General features: G+C 39.3%; 1 protein-coding gene across 2 annotated transcripts in view; it reads right to left on the reverse strand.

Annotated features, from left to right (window-relative positions):
* Positions 1-18,364, reverse strand: part of AQP9 (aquaporin 9) — a 32,016-nt gene extending 13,652 nt beyond the window's left edge. The window contains exons 1-3 of one of the 2 annotated variants that reach the window (XM_054077162.1): positions 17,860-17,997; positions 5,654-5,780; positions 1,844-1,981 (exon numbers count right to left, since the gene is read on the reverse strand). In XM_054077162.1, coding sequence (XP_053933137.1) covers positions 1,844-1,981; positions 5,654-5,780; positions 17,860-17,862 — 268 coding nt within the window. In that variant the 5' untranslated portion in view covers positions 17,863-17,997. The other variant, XM_054077161.1, reaches the window with a different exon arrangement.
* Between the last annotated feature and the right edge of the window lie 319 nt (positions 18,365-18,683).

The raw sequence follows: 18,683 nt of genomic DNA on the forward strand, positions 1-18,683 counted from the left end.
CAGTCGGCTGTTGGAATAATTTGCTGCCTTGGCAAGCCCTGGATTATTAGAAATAGGAAGATGCTAAGATGAAGCACTGCAAAATCTGTACAGACAGACATGAATAACAAATGCTGTGCCTTTATTTCACTAGTGGATCCAGTGATGAAGTGATACTTGTGACTAAAGAAACAGTTCTGTGTCCTGTGGAAGTTACGGCGAGGACAGCTGGCTTCTCCTGAAGCTAGCAGGCAAATCTATTTCTCCTTGCCCCTGTATTTTTCTAGCTTTGCTTAAGGCTGCCACATGAGTGCAGAGAATATTTAGTTGTTTACTTTGGTCAAGCTCGCTCATTTGCAGTGTCAGATTATTTTGTTGCACTTAACTATTAGGAAAAAAAGGATAAGGGGAAGAAAATTTCTCAGCTGTGAATTACTTTGCACGCCTTTAGAAAAGCCTGGTGTTCAGCAGCCGAGGACAAATATTCCTCTTTCAGGGACATGGTTGAAAATGAGAACACCTAACTCAAATCTGTGTATGGGGAAGATGGAGGTGTTGAGTTCCTCTGTCTGCTTTTCTACCAGTGGGTTTTCAGTGGACCTCAATGAGTACATAGCACTCCTGCAAGTTCCAGGAAGGAAAAAGTACAAAAGAATTTTGGGAATTAATAAGAACAAGAGGAGGGCAAAGTATTGGAGCAGAGATAAGGATATGAGAAAGTCCTGCACTCCTGAATAACAGGAAGAAGTGTGTAACCGCAAGTTCCCTGTTTTGGCTCCCTGTCCTACTGCTACCTTTGGTAGAGCACAGTGAATCCAATCCCAACCCCATGTGCGTGTTGATGAATTGCTGCATCCTGGCCACAATCCTAATTCTGGTTTTCTGGCTTGAGGAGGACTTTGACTCAGTGGGAAATCATGTTGTGGAATCCCACAGTTTTGAAATTCTAACACTAACCTTAAAACAAAAAAACAATTCCCCCCCACGGCACCTCAAAACCTAAATGAACAAACAAAAAGACCCCACCAAGACCAAAACAGTTACCACAGTTCCTAGAGACTTTTCTGTTTGTGATTGCTACCAGTACTAAGCCATATCTATTTTTACCCTGTTGCACCCAGACACAGCATTGTCTGCAGACATAATGCCTGTAGGAGATAAGCTTTGGAGGAGATGGGGTGGGTTAGTAAAAGCAGAGTAGATGTAGGTTATTGAAGCAACCGATCCAACTGAGTGGATTTATCAAGTGAGGGACTCTGCTTTTTCCCTTTATGGCACACTGTGTAAAAAAGATGTGCCTCAGGGAGAGGGGTAATTTTGTCTTCCTTTTTCCCTTCTAACATGTGATCCCTTTATCACTCTACCTGGAGTTCATTGCTTTAGAGATCTACCTCTCTAAGGTGGTCTGAAGTTTAGTCAGGGGGGACTTGATCTCATATCCTGTAACCTCAATGAACGACGTCGGTGATATTTGCCTACAGGCACTTGGATCAGGTCTTTAATGTTTCTAATTTGCTAGGAAGATGAATAGCCCTATACCCTGGCTATTAAGCAATTTAAAATCCTTACTGAGAAATACATGATCTCAGAGTATCTGATTTCCCATGAATAATTTTTCTAGATTTTTGAACATTTCCTGGAGTATTAGTGTTTCAGAGAAGTTGTAGGATACCTGGAATGGCTGAGCCTTTTTTTCCCCTACAAAATCTTCATGCTTCTTCCTTTCTTAGCAGCTTTGGCTTCAGTCCTGCCATTAGTCCTGTGTGAACAGTTCTCTGCCTGCTTGGCATTCACTGAAAAATTGGGGCCTTAGAGACTGCCTGACCTCTAGTGTGTCCTGTGAGCATGTCTAAGGTGTACTCACCGTAATAAATCCCAAAGACAGCCGCTGCTCCAACGAATGCTCCCAGGAACTGTGCTAATATGTAAATTGGTAATTTGGTCCATTTTAATCTTCCAGTCACGCACATGGCTAATGAAACTGCTGGGTTTACGTGACCACCTGAAAAATAAATTACAAAATAACTCATATGGATGACTCAGATACATGAGAAGAGGTGAAGGATTTGTAAAAGCGTGAGCTCTATTGAGCACAAGACTAATATATGCTTTCCTAGACTTTATTTTGCAATTAAGTGCTGCATGCAATTAAACTGAAACATGTTCAACGAAATTAGAGGATGTAGGGGCAAAGCTACCAAGATTCAGCTTCCCTCTTGATGCTTGCAGACTGTGCTATTTATCAGAATGCTGTTCTGCAGTGTAGAATCTATAGACAACTTTTCTACCCTATCAGTTGTGATGAGAGGGTCCATCATTCTGCACATATTCTCCCTCCTCAAGGGTCTTGGCTTTTAGTTTGTAAGGGAGGATTGGGGCAAAAGAATATTCATTCAGTTTAGCAAGCATATATTAGGATTAAGGACTTTTACTGACTTGATATATATCTTGGGGTAGATCTAGACTACTCTGGCTTGAAGTCATGTTTACCTCCCCATCGTCAGCCTGGGGTTCCTTAAGAACACAGTTTTCATAAACGTAAAATAAAATCATGTTAGGGCTGTCCAGCTTCATGCCAGCTGTTGGTGAGCTGTGCCTAGAGGGGATCTGTGGGCAGCAGCGCGTAGTTCTTCATCACACATTTTCAGTGGGTTATTACACTCTCCAGAAAGGTCCACGGTAAGGAAACTGATAAAGTAGCTGTGCTGAAACAGAGTTCTGCTTCCTGTGGAATTTCCTTCATTTGTATTTAAGAGTAGCTACACCTAAACCCACACATGGAAAAGATTTCAGCAACATTGGAATTCTTTGTGACAATTTTACTTTTTAAATATATTTATTATTATGTCACGTGCTACTCCCCTCAATGTCTTTTATCAAAGAGAAAACAGAGGTGTTGAATGCTTTTGGAAAACTTCATTTTTTACAAATCTGTAGTTGATACTTAAGATACAACTTGCTAAATAAATGGAGAGATGAAAAAGTATTCCACAGTAAAAATACAGTAAACCCCAAGTTTTGCAAGGGCATAGCAGATCCATTACTTACCTTCCAGGTAAAGTCTCATTTCATCCTGAATGGTTATCAGAAAAAAAAATTGGTCTTTGTCTTTAATAAAATAACTAAAAGAGTGTGACCTTTGTATGTCAAAGGCTAGTGATGGAGAAAGGATTTCTATGTACAGTTGCTGTGTTTGTACTTCAGGTCAGTGAATCATTATCTTATGAAACCCAGGCACCTTTGATACTGGTAAACACAGATAACAAGCTGAATAGGACCTTCTTTGTATCATTTCCAAAACTCTGACCTTGTAGCACAGTCTTGAATTAATTTTGTGTTTCAAATTCTTTAGCACAGAACGAATAGATAGATGGCACCTTATTTAGCAGACCTTCTCATGAATTTTGATAAATTGTTGTCTTTTGTTCTTTTCTCTAGCTGGAATGAATAATTTCCCTTTCTTTCAACACCTGATCTTGTTCCCCACCTGTGTATGATACAGGGTGATTACGATGGCCAGGACAAGTCATAATAATCTTAGAAATGTCTAATTAACATTAAATCTGGAAAGGAAAAGTCTACTTGAAGGCTTTTATGCTGACATAGGGTAGTTAAAGAATTCTTAGTTCCGCTGCCGTATGGTAGTTACATGGTTTTAAAAAAAAGTCTGCTTTGGACAATGTGTTACCCATTCTTTTGTAGTTGAGGTGATCACAGTCATGTGTTTGTATTAAATGTTAGGTTGGAAAAATGGTGGGAAACTATCTAGACGTTGAGGAAAGTCAAAAGGGGGAATATTTCTAGATAAAAGAGCTCAAATCCACCAAGTGTGCAGCCTATATGTTTTATGTTACCATGAATTTAGAATTTTGTGAAGAACTGATGCAAAATAATTTAGCATTTTTCCGTTTTAAAGATGGAAAAATGGCTTCATGGCCAAAATTTGGCTTCATGGCCAAAGAGCCATAGAATTTGCTAATAAATTCTACATAGAAACTGATATTCTGAAGTGCCTACTAGTAACCATATGTTAGTCACATATGATAGTCACAGCCTATTGAAATAGATCATAGAATCATAGATTAGTTTGGGTTGGAAGGAACCTTAAAGATGATTCAGTTCCAACCGTCCTGCGTGGGCAGGGACATCCCACTAGATCAGGCTGCCCAAGGCCTTATCCAGCCTGGCCTTGAACACCTCAAGATCTGTTCCTATTCTTTCACAGAGAAAATGAACCACATGGAGAATCCTTTGCCATGGGAAAACACAGGAAGCACAATAATGCAACATCTACAACTGCTCTGCCCTGCTGAGATTGAACTCTAATCTTCTATATGGTAGAGATGGAAATCCCTTAAGAATTATAATGTAGGACCATTCAGTGTCTTCACAGTCTTTTGTTTGGTTTTTTTTTTCACAATACTGTATTAGGTGAGTTTATCTGCCTACATGTAAACCAAAAGCTGTAGTTTAAAGCTGTTCAGATAATAGGAATGTACTGCTGAATTCACTTTGTGTGGTATTAAGGAACCATTCTGCTCTGTTTCAATGGCAGTAACATGACTGCCTGTTTTGCAGTACCTCCAACACTTTCTAATGTGAACTTAGAAACTCCTCATGCATGATATCTCTGTAAAAGAATCATAAAAACAAAGAGAAATGGCCACAGTAATTTCTGCTGTAACAACTATTTATTAAGACCTCATTATGCCCAGAGATATCTGCCCAGGTTGGCTTTACCCTCTTTATGAAGGGTATGAAATGCCTCTATGAGAACTGGAGTACAATGGCACTATTTGCTTTAAGAGGGCAATATAAACTCCACATACAACACAGAGTATCGTGTCTTATAATACACAACACTGTCTATTGTTACAACTTATCATTTCCTATTTTAAAGGGAGAATTTAAATGTTAAAAGCAGTTGGGTTACTGCTTCCGGTATCAATTTGGCCAGACTGGATGGTGGAAATAGGAAACTGAGCCCCATCAAATATGTTGTGTGTAAACACTAACGGATGTTGACACCCAGCTACAGAGAAAAGAAAAATTCCTGACCAAAACAAGAATAGGGACAACAGCAGTCCATGGGCAGTGTTTCACAGAATGTATTTCTGGTACTGAACATTTTTGCCTTTTCTGCTTTCTATGATCTGCTGCTTTGGTGAATCAGGACACAGAGAGGAGCAGACTTGCACTCGGTAAGGACCCTGCTCAATATACCCCTTAGGAGGCCATTCATCCTTCTGCCTAGCTGGCAATCATTTTAGCTGGTAACTGCTGGATTCTATAAGCTTCTCATGGTTATTTCCTTAAACACAGTGCCTGTGCTGTCCAGGATCATCTCTACTGACAGAATTTTCAAAGCGAGAGCAAGGAGATTTCTGGTTTGCACAGATCCCTTTCCATAGAGGCCAGAGGTGTATCAAGGTTTGCACACTGTAGTTCAGATCAGAATTTGGTGGAAGATTTTGTCAAACGCAAAGAACAGAAGGAAGCCAGAAGAATATAGGAGGTTTATTAGGAAAACTCTGATGCAAACTCTACTGTGTAGAGTATGCATGGTGGTTGTTGTTGATAGATACAGAATTGTTGATAGCATGAAATGGAAGTAATTTGATAAGTCAGCCTCAAAACCATGGCAAGGAATGCTATATAAGAAAAAAAAACTTACCAGAAACCCCTCCCGCCACATACACTGCTACGGTGACTGCCATCGCAAATCCAACTGCTACTGTCATGGGCCCTCCATGGGCTCCTCTGCTCAGGACAGCCTGTCCCACACACCCGCAGCCAAGTGCCTGTATTTTGAAAGAGAAATGTAAAACCATGAGTGTGTCTGTCAAATGCCATTGGTTAGTTTGCAGCTCCTATTCAGGTATGGCTGAAAATGCGGTTAAATATTGAAACAATGCTACAATTTGAGACTGGTGGCATGTGTGCCATTGTTGTCTTTGCCTCAATATTTGGTCTTTAGTTTCCTCTGTTCTGTGAACAGGAAAAATGATCAGATGCTAACAAGGACCTCTCTCTGCCCAGAAAACAATTTTCAAGTACAAGGATCAGAACTCAAAGTCTAAACAAGATCTCACAACCTGCACAACAAATCTCTGCGTCTAAAAGTGAAGAGGGAATTAATCTCTGTGGTAAGTTTTTGGTTCCAGATTGTTGTTAGAGGCAATGAAAAAAATTACTACAAAAGCTATGAAAGATAGTTAAAAAAGATTTTAATATTTAATGCTGAAACTCTGGAATGAGACAACTTTCCGAAGATTGCAGTGTGTGTTGCTGTTATGCTGCCTTAATAGCACATACTGCTCTATCAAATATTTCAGTGGCTCCGCGGTTTGAACAATTAACTGAAGTGGGGATACCTGAGTAATTCACACTGCAGTATTCTCGACCAATTTAAACTAGCTTCCATCGTATATTGGTTTCCTTCAGCATGAAGTTTAGCAACACATTTAAATGTATGCTTAAGATCATGTTTATTCAGTTCTAAAGCTTCTGCTTAGCTTCAAGCGTATGTCTGGGTCCTATTAAAGTCTGTAGGAAAGACATACAAAAGGCCCTTAGTTTAAGATAGACTGACTGATCCATTTCTGCCAGAAATTCATTTGTGTTTTCAAAAATTTCCTTTTAAAATAGCTGTCTAAGTGCTTTGCTGAATAAAGACCAAACACACTATGAAAGGTATCAAATAATATCCACAGGTCAAAAAGTTTTACTTCTCTCTCATACCATTTCTGGGGTGTGACTAGATTTATCTTGAGCAACCTTAATTACTTTGATGTTAAATTGGATATATATTTTATATATGTTCCTGGTTTAATGGTACATGGGAATCTGATGTTTTTCTTCCTATAAAATCATTCCATCTTACCAATGCATTGCTTCGGTTAATCTCACTTCGCTTTAGTGTTCTGCCGTTACTGTGTGTCACCAATGCAATGTATTGCAAATATTCTTCCTAATTAGGCGTATTTGAATACACAAAACTCGGTTCTTTCAGAAATGCTTATTTTCAGTTGCAAAGCAGCTGCATTCAAAAATTGCAAAGTTATGGAAAAACTACTCCTAGCTTAGAAATAGACTGTATCAAAAAGATTTGGCGATTGAGGTTTAACAAGCAAGTCGTGCTAGAATAGATGCAATTTAAACAGGCAAAAATCATACTTCTGTTTCCATTGTTTCCCTGAAGGTTTTAACTAATATTAAATTTTGACTGAAAAGCTCTCAATAAAATTCCACTCTTAACCAGCTTTGCACTGCAGAGGAAATTTCTGTTCTAAAAGTGCCCGGAGACTGTCGTATCCCCAGGTGCAGTTCTCACCTTAAGCATACAATCATGCAAGCCAACAATCACTGTCTGGTGCCAAAGTGTTACTTACGGCTGTCACCTTACGTAAGGGTAGGGTGGTGTTAGATAGCAGTTGTTTATTGGACTGTATAATTGAGAGTTGCACGATGTATTCCAAACTGATTCAACTGCTGTGCAATGGGTGACACATGCTTACACCAAACATTCTCTCGCTGCTATATTGCTATTCCGAGCAATTCAAATGGTGAGCATAAATGCACGTACAGATAGAAAACCAAACCAAAATACATGGCATTTGTTTGCAGCTGGAATTACAGGGTTTTCTTAAAATTTCATATAGACGATTCTACTCATAGCATCTTTAGATGTTTAATTAATATGGAAATAATTAGTTTGCTGGAATTTAGAAAGTTTAAGATTAGGGCACAAGTCTAGAGGAGGTGGAATTAGCATGTGCTGGTCTTCAGTTTCCAGACTTCTCAGAGGGAATATTCCAGAAATTGCGCGGAGCAAGGTTTAGTGAAAGTCAGGGCTCAGACGTGAGCAAGCTCAGGAGCCTTGTCTGGGGTCTGTGTACTCTGGTGTGCAGTTTGCATTTAGGCAAGCAGTGAGTTCTACAAGTATGCACTTTTGTTCTGAAATACCATAGGCAGATTCAAAGAAAAGGCTGTTCTTTTGAAAATATTACCCCTTTCTGTAGCAATGATGAAAAAAGAGAACAGAAGTGGGGGGTATAGAACAGAAAAAGCAACAGCAACCACATCTGTGTGTATCAACTACAAATTCACAACAAGAGAGAAGGAAATAACAGAGGGAGGCCTCCTTTCACTGATTGCCAGACTGAGGAGAACCTTACAGAAACAGCCGCGTAGTCCTCTTGCATAATAGCACCAGCCTTACATGTCATAGGGAAATACACAACTCCAAATGCTCCATTTTTGTCCTAACCGGTTTCAGAAAACTCAGTCTACAAACAAGAAGGCATGCAAGGCAGCTCGAACACGGCCGCACCGGCTTCTCGCTTGGTGGACACTGGTAAACGACTGCCTGCTCGTGTGTGAGAAAGGAACTGCAGTCCATGTGTGCCCATTCTGGAATGGGGAAACTGGGAACTGACCCTGCGAATCTGAACCGTGTCACAGTGATATTTTCTCCACGTACTGTCATTTTAAGGAGGAGAGAAAAAAAAATTCTCATACCTGCTATAGCTAGGCCGACATAACTGGAAACTATCACCTAATCATGAGCAGCAATTTAATACCCTGAGAATCTTTGCTCGGCTGAGTTAAGACCAACAAGATCTTCAAGTTGTAGCTAAACATTCTAAGTTTCTCTGCCAAGCTCAGCCATCAGCTGCACCCACACAAACCCATTGACGGAAGCACATGGAGTCAATAGGAGTTTAATTTACGGTAGAATATAGCCAGATCTCTTTATCTTATCTTGTCTTATCTTATGTTACCAGGTTTTCATTTTAGCAGTCATCTGGTCTGCTTAAATTTACTGGAGTAGCTTCAGTACTGACTTGTTTACAAAGTAATTAGATTACTGTCATAAATAACATGTTTGGGTGTGGAATAGCTGTCTGCACATTCTCTGCCAAAAAAACTTGCTTCATAGATGTTAGATCCTTCTCTTTGTCTTGGGTAACAAGGCTAATGTTAGGAAAGGAAAACAACTGGCCTCCAGTGAGCATAATGTCCCATTGTTCCCAGGAAGCTTTCAGAACTTCATCTGTATCCCACTCACTAGAAAGACTAAAGAACATTTTGCCTCCATCTGAGCTATTTTCAGGAGTTTTGCAAATGCTTGTAATAGCATTTTTCAGTGTCAATAGGATTTCCTGCAAGATCTGAATCCAGAATTTGGAAGACTCTCTTTTTCTACGTAGCCTGGAAAGATTTATACGTCTTAAAGTAGAATGCTTAAAGCAGAATGGTCCCTTCTTATTGAACAGACCTGGTGGTATAGTGCATACGTAGCCGTTCACCCTCACTGTAACATTAAAGAAGCAGCCAAGTCTCCTGCTTTTTAGCAGCATGGAGACAAGGATGTGTGTTTTGTTACATCTTGTACATCATCAGCTGCCAAGCTGTGGTGATTTCCATACCCACAGTGAGGTACCATAGGTGTCCCTGCAGGCAGCAGCTGCACAGCTGATGATGCTTTACACAAATACAGGAATTCATTGTGCTACAAGAAATAAAGTCCACAGTTACAAAAAGATCATATTTTAATTATAAGCTATACACTTGCAATCATGAAATGCTAGAAAAATGGTTCAGGCTTTCTGTCTTAGTCAGCTTTCAGAACAGAACTGAACAACCACAGCTAATTACGAAGAGTCTCCAAGGATCCCTCCACAAATTCACAATTTTCTCCAAGGATCTCTTTATTCAAGGAAGACAGCAAACCTGTCTCTTTCCCACGCCACACTCCCACCTACGTTCTTCTGCTGTTCCCCAGACAGACATTTCCCACAACCCCTCGACTTGTCTGCTCCCCTTCTCCAGACTGGACGGACCTGCTGTCCTGCTCTGGGTTATTGCGCAGGGCTGGGGAGGGGCTCTCGGGGCACTGCAATGTGTTAGGCTCAAGTTTATGCTTGAGGTGAGTGTCCTGCTATCCTAAAGTTCCTCGTTCCAAGTCTGTGGGAGCAGAGGGATATTCCTGGGACACTTAAGGCCAAGAGAGCAAGCCCTGGTAGTTCACTTCTCAGGGAAAATTCCATGGCTTCTCCAAGCAGCCAGTCTTAGCGATGCATGTTTAAGCCCTTAAAAGCAGGGATACGGGTAGGAAGAGTCAGAGAGTACTTTGGGAGTTGGGAGAAGTGGTAGCCTTTGCTCTTCATCACAGGTAGCGATCTTTTTGCCCATGAAAATGTCATGAAAACGTTAGAGGGTTGTTTGTGGTTTAGTCTTGCACCGTTCCCCCTGCTCTCCATTAATATTTCCACATACAGTCACTTTGGGTGTTGCTAATAAAAGTAGTAAATAAAGTTTTTGGGTGAGATGCTGATTACTAAATGGTTGGTGTCCTACTAAAGGTCTTTAATTTGGAGTGTATTTTAAAATTCACTTTCATTTCGGATCTCTCTATTTACAAAGGAAGTCTGCTTAAGCATTTTTCTATTGCATTTCATTTTAAGGTATTTTACAACAGATTAGATACTCTTTGTAGACAGACACATGCTTTTGCTACATTTGTGTGTTATGTAGGGTCTTAATTAAGACTGGGCTGCTAAGGATCCTTTCAGTAGTGATGGTAACGGTAACAGCAACAAAACCAGAAACATATTACATCAACTAGAATTCAGGGCATTAGCTCTACAATAATTCCAGCTGCAGGAGACCCCTGTTCTTCTAGGAAAAAGCAATCTTCATTTAATGTCATGTTTAATACTGAGTAACTTCTTTTAAACCAGATTGTAATTAAACATCTTTAAGGTGAGATAAAAATACAGCTTACAAGCAAAGTAATTTTAAAATATTTGAAAAATGCATGGTTCTTATTTTATCATTAATTAAATATTTTGCTTGGGTTAGGAAGGATATCTGTACATTACAATTTAATCAAACTTGGGGTTACAAAAAATGCTATATCCCTTCTCCTGATAATCTCCTGGGACACAATCAATATCCTCTTGGTTCAAATGGATTTCCCTTTATTTTCTTTCAGACTTGCTGTCTAATAAAATAAGATTTTTTTTTAAAAAAAACCTTATCATTTAGTTAATTAAATAGTATAGACATAAGCCTTAAAATTATTGCCATTTCTAAACCATTTTTTTAATGACTGAAAACATTACTTCTTGGAGACATGAATGTAAAGGCTTTGTATGAATTGTCTATATAAAGCTTTTAAAACATATAAAGATCAAGTTCAAATTGCTCTCTGGAAAAAAATACCATGAAAATATTGAGAGACAGACTACGCTGTGTTATATAAACCGATGCTTTTAAATTTTTATTATTGCTTTTGCACATGCAATAGGAGACAAATAAAAGCTTGGAATCACCTAGAGAGAATGCAAAGGCCTGCATTTTCTCATATTTTATTATGATTAGTGATTCAGTCTTCATCCTGAAAGGCTAAAATGCTTTTCTTTCCTGAATGATGTAGGGCAACTGGCTTGAGTCAGATTCTTCGGTGAAGATTATTTTTATTTTCTTGCTAAGTTTTAGAAATTCAGGAAAGAAAGGAAATAAAACGTTTCATAGAATCACTAGGTTGGAAAGGACCTACTGGATCATTGAGTCCAACCATTTCATATTCAGATACAAACTTTCAGGAGTGAAACACGGCCCTTTGCAAAGGGGCTGGGAAGAAAAGTTTAGGTGAGGGAAGAAAACCTTACCTAGTAGCTTCTTAAGGAGAAAAAGAGCCTATTCAAGTGCTCCTTCCCTCCAAGGTCACTCATTTATTCTTGAGCCAAGATGTGCGTCTGCACTTGCGTCCTACACCATCTGAGAAGATTAAAATCTTTCTAAACTCTTAAAATGAGTTTAGTCTCGGCAACAGTGCTCGAGGAATTGTACCATTCTGAGAGAGAGCAGGAGTGAGCGTTGCAGCTTATGAGAAAGGAAGTTTTCTCTCCTCTTTTAGGAGTATAAGGGTACAAACATCTTTTCTTTTACTCTGTCCTTTGGCTGCAGGAACAGGGTGGCTGGATCTTTGCTGTGCTCTCCGGACTGGAGGTGTATGGTTATGCATAATTAAAGCCTCTGCATTTTTTGTTCCTAAGCTGTTTTCTGTTGGGGGAAAAAAAAAGCTGAATACTTTTAATAGTAAAGAAGCCTTTGAGGAATGGATTAAAGGAACTGAGTCAAGTTTGCCTTTAAACCAGACTGTGGATTGGAGAGCTCACTAGAATTCACTTTTAGCCAGAATGGTTCATTGAAGCCTTGCGATGGCAAAGTTATAAACTCACTGTATGGCATGAACTCTATTTATTAGTTTTTATTCTGTTTTCCAACGGTTTATGACAGTTTTAAAAAGTTATTAGCTTTTTTTTTCTTCATTTGGCGAAACTTTTAAAAATCAGCCTATAAATTTCCATCCATAAAACTGTAAATTCAGGTTTTGCACTCACAGTTGAATGTTGGAAGTATGTAAATCTCCCGTGAGGCTCAGGGAGAGAGCCGACACCTCCGTCCCATAGATGCAAACTTTCTGGAAGAAAAGCACGTCTACAGAAAAAGGTCTTGAAACACTAAGTTCAACGTACTGGAACCTCTTGGCTAAAAATCAGAGCCAAGCTGTGTGTTGGGGTTGATGTTGCAGAGATGAAGAGAATTCTCTTTTAAAGCTTTTAAAGCATCTGAGGCACCTGAAAGTTTAAAATGTCATATACTGGAAAACTTAAGTTTGTATTGAAAACAAAAAGTTTCCTATGACTTTTCAGAGTTATTTGCTGTAATAAACATTTCAAGGTTAAAGAATGATCAGGTAACCTTCCTTTCAGTTCTTTCACACTGCTAACTATTCAGCTTAATCAAAGAATGACTTCAGGGAAACAGAAATGTCCAGAGGAAAGAAAAGTTAATTCATTTTGGTGATAGTAAACTTATTGAAATAGTATCCGTGTGCAAGAACACCTCCTTAGACTCAACACAAATAAGGGTCTTCATTAGCACTTTGACTTCCATTTGAAATGCTGATTTAATACAGTTACAAGAAAAGGAAGAGTTTCCACATCTTCAGTAGATTCACTAGTAAAATTTCAGGCTGTCAAAATATATGCACCTGGTACAGTTGCAGAAACAGAAAGGACTCTGCATTGGTGATCACAGGGAAAGGAAGCATCTAATTCCCATAAAGTGAGCAGTTTGGGTCCAGACGTAGAATTAGATTCTATAGCATTGGATTCATGAGTGACTTCTATTATTTATTGCTTGTGCTAGAGTATTGCTGCTAGAGACGTTAATATATGGACGTTGCTAAGGGCCTTGGTATTTGTAGCATTATATAATATTTAAAAATCTCTTGAGTGACATATCAAAATACCAATTATAAATACATTTTAATAACCTTTTTTATCTAGCTTTGAAGAACTTAAGTCTAAGAGGCAGTTGTACAAGATTCTGTACTCCAGGAAGTTCATTGCTGATGGCAAACAAAGTAGCTGTTAGAAGCTACAGATGTTTAATTTTCTGCATTAAACAAAACTCACTGTAAGCAATTTCATCCTATACAAAGAGTCTCTCTTTCAGAAAAAGCTAGAACACAGAATTTGTATTTGTTTAAAATTTCTAAGTAGTAATTTTGAATTAAATGCTAAACACCTATTTAAGGAGTAAATGATCCAAATCAACACTTGCTTTTGTGTAACAACATCATGTCGTCAGGATTCTAATGCATGTTTCAAATAAGGGATATATATTATTGTACAGGATTGTAATTAATGTGCACTGGAATATAGGGCTATGAAAAGATAGATGAGGAAAAGTTGTTTAAAAATTAATCTTCTGGCCTGGGCAAATCCATGGAATGTCATACTTAGAGAATTTTGGGTAATGCAACAAAACTGGAGTGATGACTTACATAATGAATATGATAACAAGACAAAGATTTTAATGAGCAAAAAATAGTCTTCTTTCTCATTAGCTGGACTCTCTGCAGTGTGGGGTGTCATGCACTCAGTTCATGCTCAAGCACTGCATTCTCTACGCACAGAAAAACAATAGCTTCAGTGAGAGTTTTGCAAGAGGATCCCCACTTGTCTTTCTCTGCTAAATGGAAACCAATGGTCTGTTTCAGCAAGGAAGCGTACAGTCCTCTGAACACAGGAGATATTGGCTCCCACACAGCTTCTTTGTGGGCAACTGTGCTTAGTAAGATGCTCTTGAGAGTCAAAATGAAGTACCGACTATGGTAGATGAGCAGCAGATGGTAAAGGACGCCACGCTGGCCATTTAGAGTCTCTTTTTGGAACTGTTCTAATTCAGATATACTTAATGGCATAAGCCAGAGTAAATCCCATTTTTGTTTGAGAACAATGAAGCCAAGTTCCAAAGGGTAAATATGGAGAGAAGCACAATTAAAAGCAGAGATGCAGTCGGGTAGGTGAGTTCCAGACAGACTCACTGAAAACTCATATAAATCACCTGTCTGATGCAGTGTGGCTTCTCGGCTCAGATATTATTCCCCAGAAAAACCCACAGGACCCCCAAGAGGTGAGGTATTGAACCAGGAGACACCTCGGAGAATAAAAACCTCCCCAGAGGACTCTTTCTGAAGGGAGGCCTCAGGGGCAGCCCCAGCCACAGAAAGCTGAGGCTGTATCAGAGGCTGGGAAATGCTGCCCTGGGAACAAACTGGTGGGGGTTCTCCCATCTCAGGGACCTGTTGTAGCCTGGAGGGACTAATCCCACAGGCTGGTTCCAAATTGGCTGTGTAAAACCTATGGTTAGTCCATATGCATTTCCTGGAAATAAGTTGTATCCTTTTCAATTGTTTATTGAAAACTTCATGGGTAGATTGTGGTTTTTTTGTGGATTTTTATCCTAAGTTACAAATGCCACGGTTAAACTTTGCAGGCTGGGGTTTACCATGTGGCAGGACCAAGGTAAATGCAAGAAAGAGACAGAAGTTTACAAATAATCTGCAAATATAAATTCCCAGCATAATACCTGTTCCTCATTGCCTGTATTGCAAATGTAACTTAATTACATTTAAAATTGCATCACTCCATTCCTTTTATAGAAATCACATAAGAGGTGAAGTGCAACATTTTCTGAGCTTGATGGAACCTTATTAAGTGAATACAACATACTTCAAGGCAGTAACCAAAAGCTCAGTGTAACCAAAACCACAGACAATTTGCATTTGGTTATGGACTGTATATTTTGGATTTTCTGCCCCAAATTCTTGTCCCAGAGTGTAATTAAGGAAGCTGTGCCATGTCTTGGGGAAAGGCTTGATACTGAGAGAAATACTTGTTTCCCCAGCAGAATAGGTCTAAAGAGTAAAATAGCCTAACCACCAGCGGGATTACCCAGACAGGCAATAACGGCAGCTGCTCTGTGTACCATCGGTTCTGCCTGTACAGCAGGGCACTTCCAGCATCCTAGAGTTTATTCTCACTGAAACCTCAGAGGCTGAAATCACGTGCTTTGATAAGCAGAGAGAGTCTCACCCAGGCTACGTCTGTACTATCAAGTCATGAAGTGCGAGCAGCTGGATCAGAGAACCTGACAATGGACTCCTCAGGAGGGATTACTTAGGAGTGTCTCCAGTCCGATTCACTGAACTGAGCATCCAGTAAGGGTCAGCACACCTTCCACTTTAGTTTCATCTTAAAATAATTCAGTTTACGTGCTCTGAGACCATGCAGCAAGGCAAACCACAGCATATTAAATAGGCATGACTAAGAGATGTTGTCTAAACTGTACGCCCAGTAGATTCCTCAAGGCTTGTCTCAAATCTGATCAACATTGCAGGCAGAGCCCTTCTCAGCCCCAGGTGAAGGCTTGGATTTTGCCTGGTGAGTGATTTCACTTTCTAGACGTCCCAAAATGTTGCAAGGCTTGAGAGTTACCAAAGACAGTAGTTTAAGCTCTTTACAGTATGCGGTCTGTGATGTTCTCCAGAAAAGAATAGAAATAGGTGCTTTGGAGGGACAGAATTTCACCCACCTAACTTCCAGAGGCGCTAGGTTGGTTACAGATTTAGGTATGGCCAGTTAGGATTGACTTCCAGACAGACTCTGTGGGTAAGAGAAAGGTTTGTGCCTGCCTTGCTCTCTTGATGCAGGTGCTCCCCACAGGCTGTAAAACACATCACAGTGACATGAAATGGCTTTCAGCAGAGATCTGAATCAGCTGTGCTGTAGGCCACAAGCTCTTGTCTCACTTTCACTTTGTAAGGTTTAGGACACAGTAATAGGATGGTGGAAGAAAGCTGTTGCTTCTTTTGCATACAGAGTATCTGGTTTTCAAGGATTTCTGCCCTCTGACTTACCAAGGTTTCCTTGTCATTAGCTCTAATTTAAGGGTTTAATATTTATCTGGTCTTAAAGAGAAACTGCTTCCTAGCTGACAGAGCCTAAAAGAAATAGCAATATGTAACAGCAGCAAAGTCAGTTCCTTCACAATAAATACTTTGTACTGCTGCTAACTTGCACAGTCTAAACAGATCGTGGTATCGAAGCACTGAGAAAGCTGCAGTTTAATCCAGACTCTTCCCTGCTTTAAGCCAAACCTGAAACTAGAAAGGTAAGACAGAACTGAGAAACTCGGTCAGATTATCAACAACAACTTGTAGCTTCATTTTCTGCTATGTTTATATGGTGACTATACTAGAAAATGGGCTCTGGGTTTGCATTTCCTTCTGGTTTTGTGCAGCAGGACATTAATAATAGCATTTGCAGTCTAATCTGCGCTTTAATACATTTTCTTCACTTGCTTAATTGTATTAATGGAAAGAGGAGGATGATCTTGTGGCGAGGACAGAGTACTGAAAGTCAGGTGACCTGGGTTATATTCAGACTTCTGCCACAGGCTTCCTGTGCAGTCTGCTGTAATCAGATTTGCTAATATATAAAATGAAGATAATAACATTTCCCCTCCTTACCAGGGTGTTGTGACACTTAATTCATTAATGTTTGTAAAGTGCTTCATGCTCCTTGCTTCTAAATGTTCTCCTTACTGTAATAATGTCTTATGGATGCTATTAAATTTGCAAATAATGTTACTTTAGTCCCCGGCACTTCATCTGGCTGAAGTGCAGCAAAGACCATTATTTCCATGTATTTTATGAGCTACTGGAATGTTTTAGATGACTTACTTGAAATTTAGCTAATATAGTTACAGTTATAAAATATCTCAGTACTATGCCTGCTTCTTTTTTCTTTTTTTTCTGTCCTTTCATTACGATGAAATATTTAACAATAAGTAAGACTGCCTTGTTCAGACCACAATGAGGAAGAAACAGTTTGGCATAAATACTCCAGCTGCTTCCCTTCCAGCTCTGCTACTGAGCCTGCTCTCTAGCCTGGTAAATCACAGGGTAGAGCTCTGTGTCCCAGTGCAAAATACACAGAAAAGTTGAGCAAGAAATTATGTTTAAAAAAAAAATCAGAGGATATGAAAATGGAGATTTTTTTTACCTAAATCGAAGCAGCACTACAGGACCAAGCAATCGTGTAATTGATATAATACCGTTAAAAACAAAACACAAAAACTATTTAACTTAACAAATCTTGGTAGGTTCAGCAATGCAGCTCCTGATAAATTCACAACAAATCACACAGCTAAATTTCTGTACAGCACAGGAAAATAACTCAGCTAAAATTCTCTTAGTAAGCACTACAGCATGTTTGTTAAAGCAAAAGGAAGCTGTCTATGGAAGTGAAAGTAGAATAAACTGCTGAGTTTCTTAAAAACAAAAACAAGAGTATTATTAACATTCATTGTGTATTTTTCAGAACGTGGTAGTTCACTGGAATTCTCCTCCAATATGAAATCAAAAGCTTATCAGACAATTGTGATATATAGAGCTATCTGTTTTTAATAGCCAGTGATAATTACACCAGGTGAAGAAAGGAATTACAAACTTACCATAAATAGAAGCAATTCATTCAAGGCTGTACAGTGGTTGTTAGGCAGCGACCATGCTGCTGATACAGTACAAGAAAAAGCCTACGTGTCCCCTTACAAGCACTATCCAACATTAGATTAGTAGGAAGAAAGGAAAGCAGCTGACACTTACTATCAATATAAAAGTTCCCAGGAATTCTGAGAGGGCTTCTTTAACCAAGCTGTTCTTCAAGGCAAATTTCTCCTTTAAAGTCCTTTTGCTTTTCTGGCTCATTTTGGCTTCCTCTGTTGCTCTGGTGCCCTAGTTTCAAATGCACACAAAATTTGTTCTGTATTCGTCCCTGCTTCAGCTGAACTTTGACACTTTTACTTATACATTGAAATATGAGATTTCATCCTGTACAGCCAGTGAAATCATCTGACTGCAGGCATCGACAGAACCAACGCAACATGCCCTAACAATTCATCATGAGTGTTCCATCCTGTGCCTTCTCTGCGTACGCTTCTATTTATACGGGTTAGATAATACCAGTACGTTCACAATCAGAACTCTTCTTTTTTTTTCTTGCAGAATGGATTAATCATTACCTTTCCTGCTATGTTACAGTTTTGGTTTTGGATTTTTTTCTGGTAAAAAGTGGATAAAATGTTCCTGTCACCCTGATCAAAAAAAAAGGCAAAAAGAGAAACTATGAAGTAAGGAACCAAAATATTGTTAAAAATTTCTCTCTGACTTAGGCTGGGATTTATATCATGCTACTACTGGCTGTCCAAAAATTTTTTAAGGGGAGGTTGTTAGAGAGAGTGAACACTTGTGAGAATGCTGAGCTCTACCCTGTAAACCG

Source organism: Cuculus canorus, chromosome 12 (genome assembly GCF_017976375.1).
Source record: "Cuculus canorus isolate bCucCan1 chromosome 12, bCucCan1.pri, whole genome shotgun sequence".
NCBI lineage: Eukaryota > Metazoa > Chordata > Aves > Cuculiformes > Cuculidae > Cuculus > Cuculus canorus.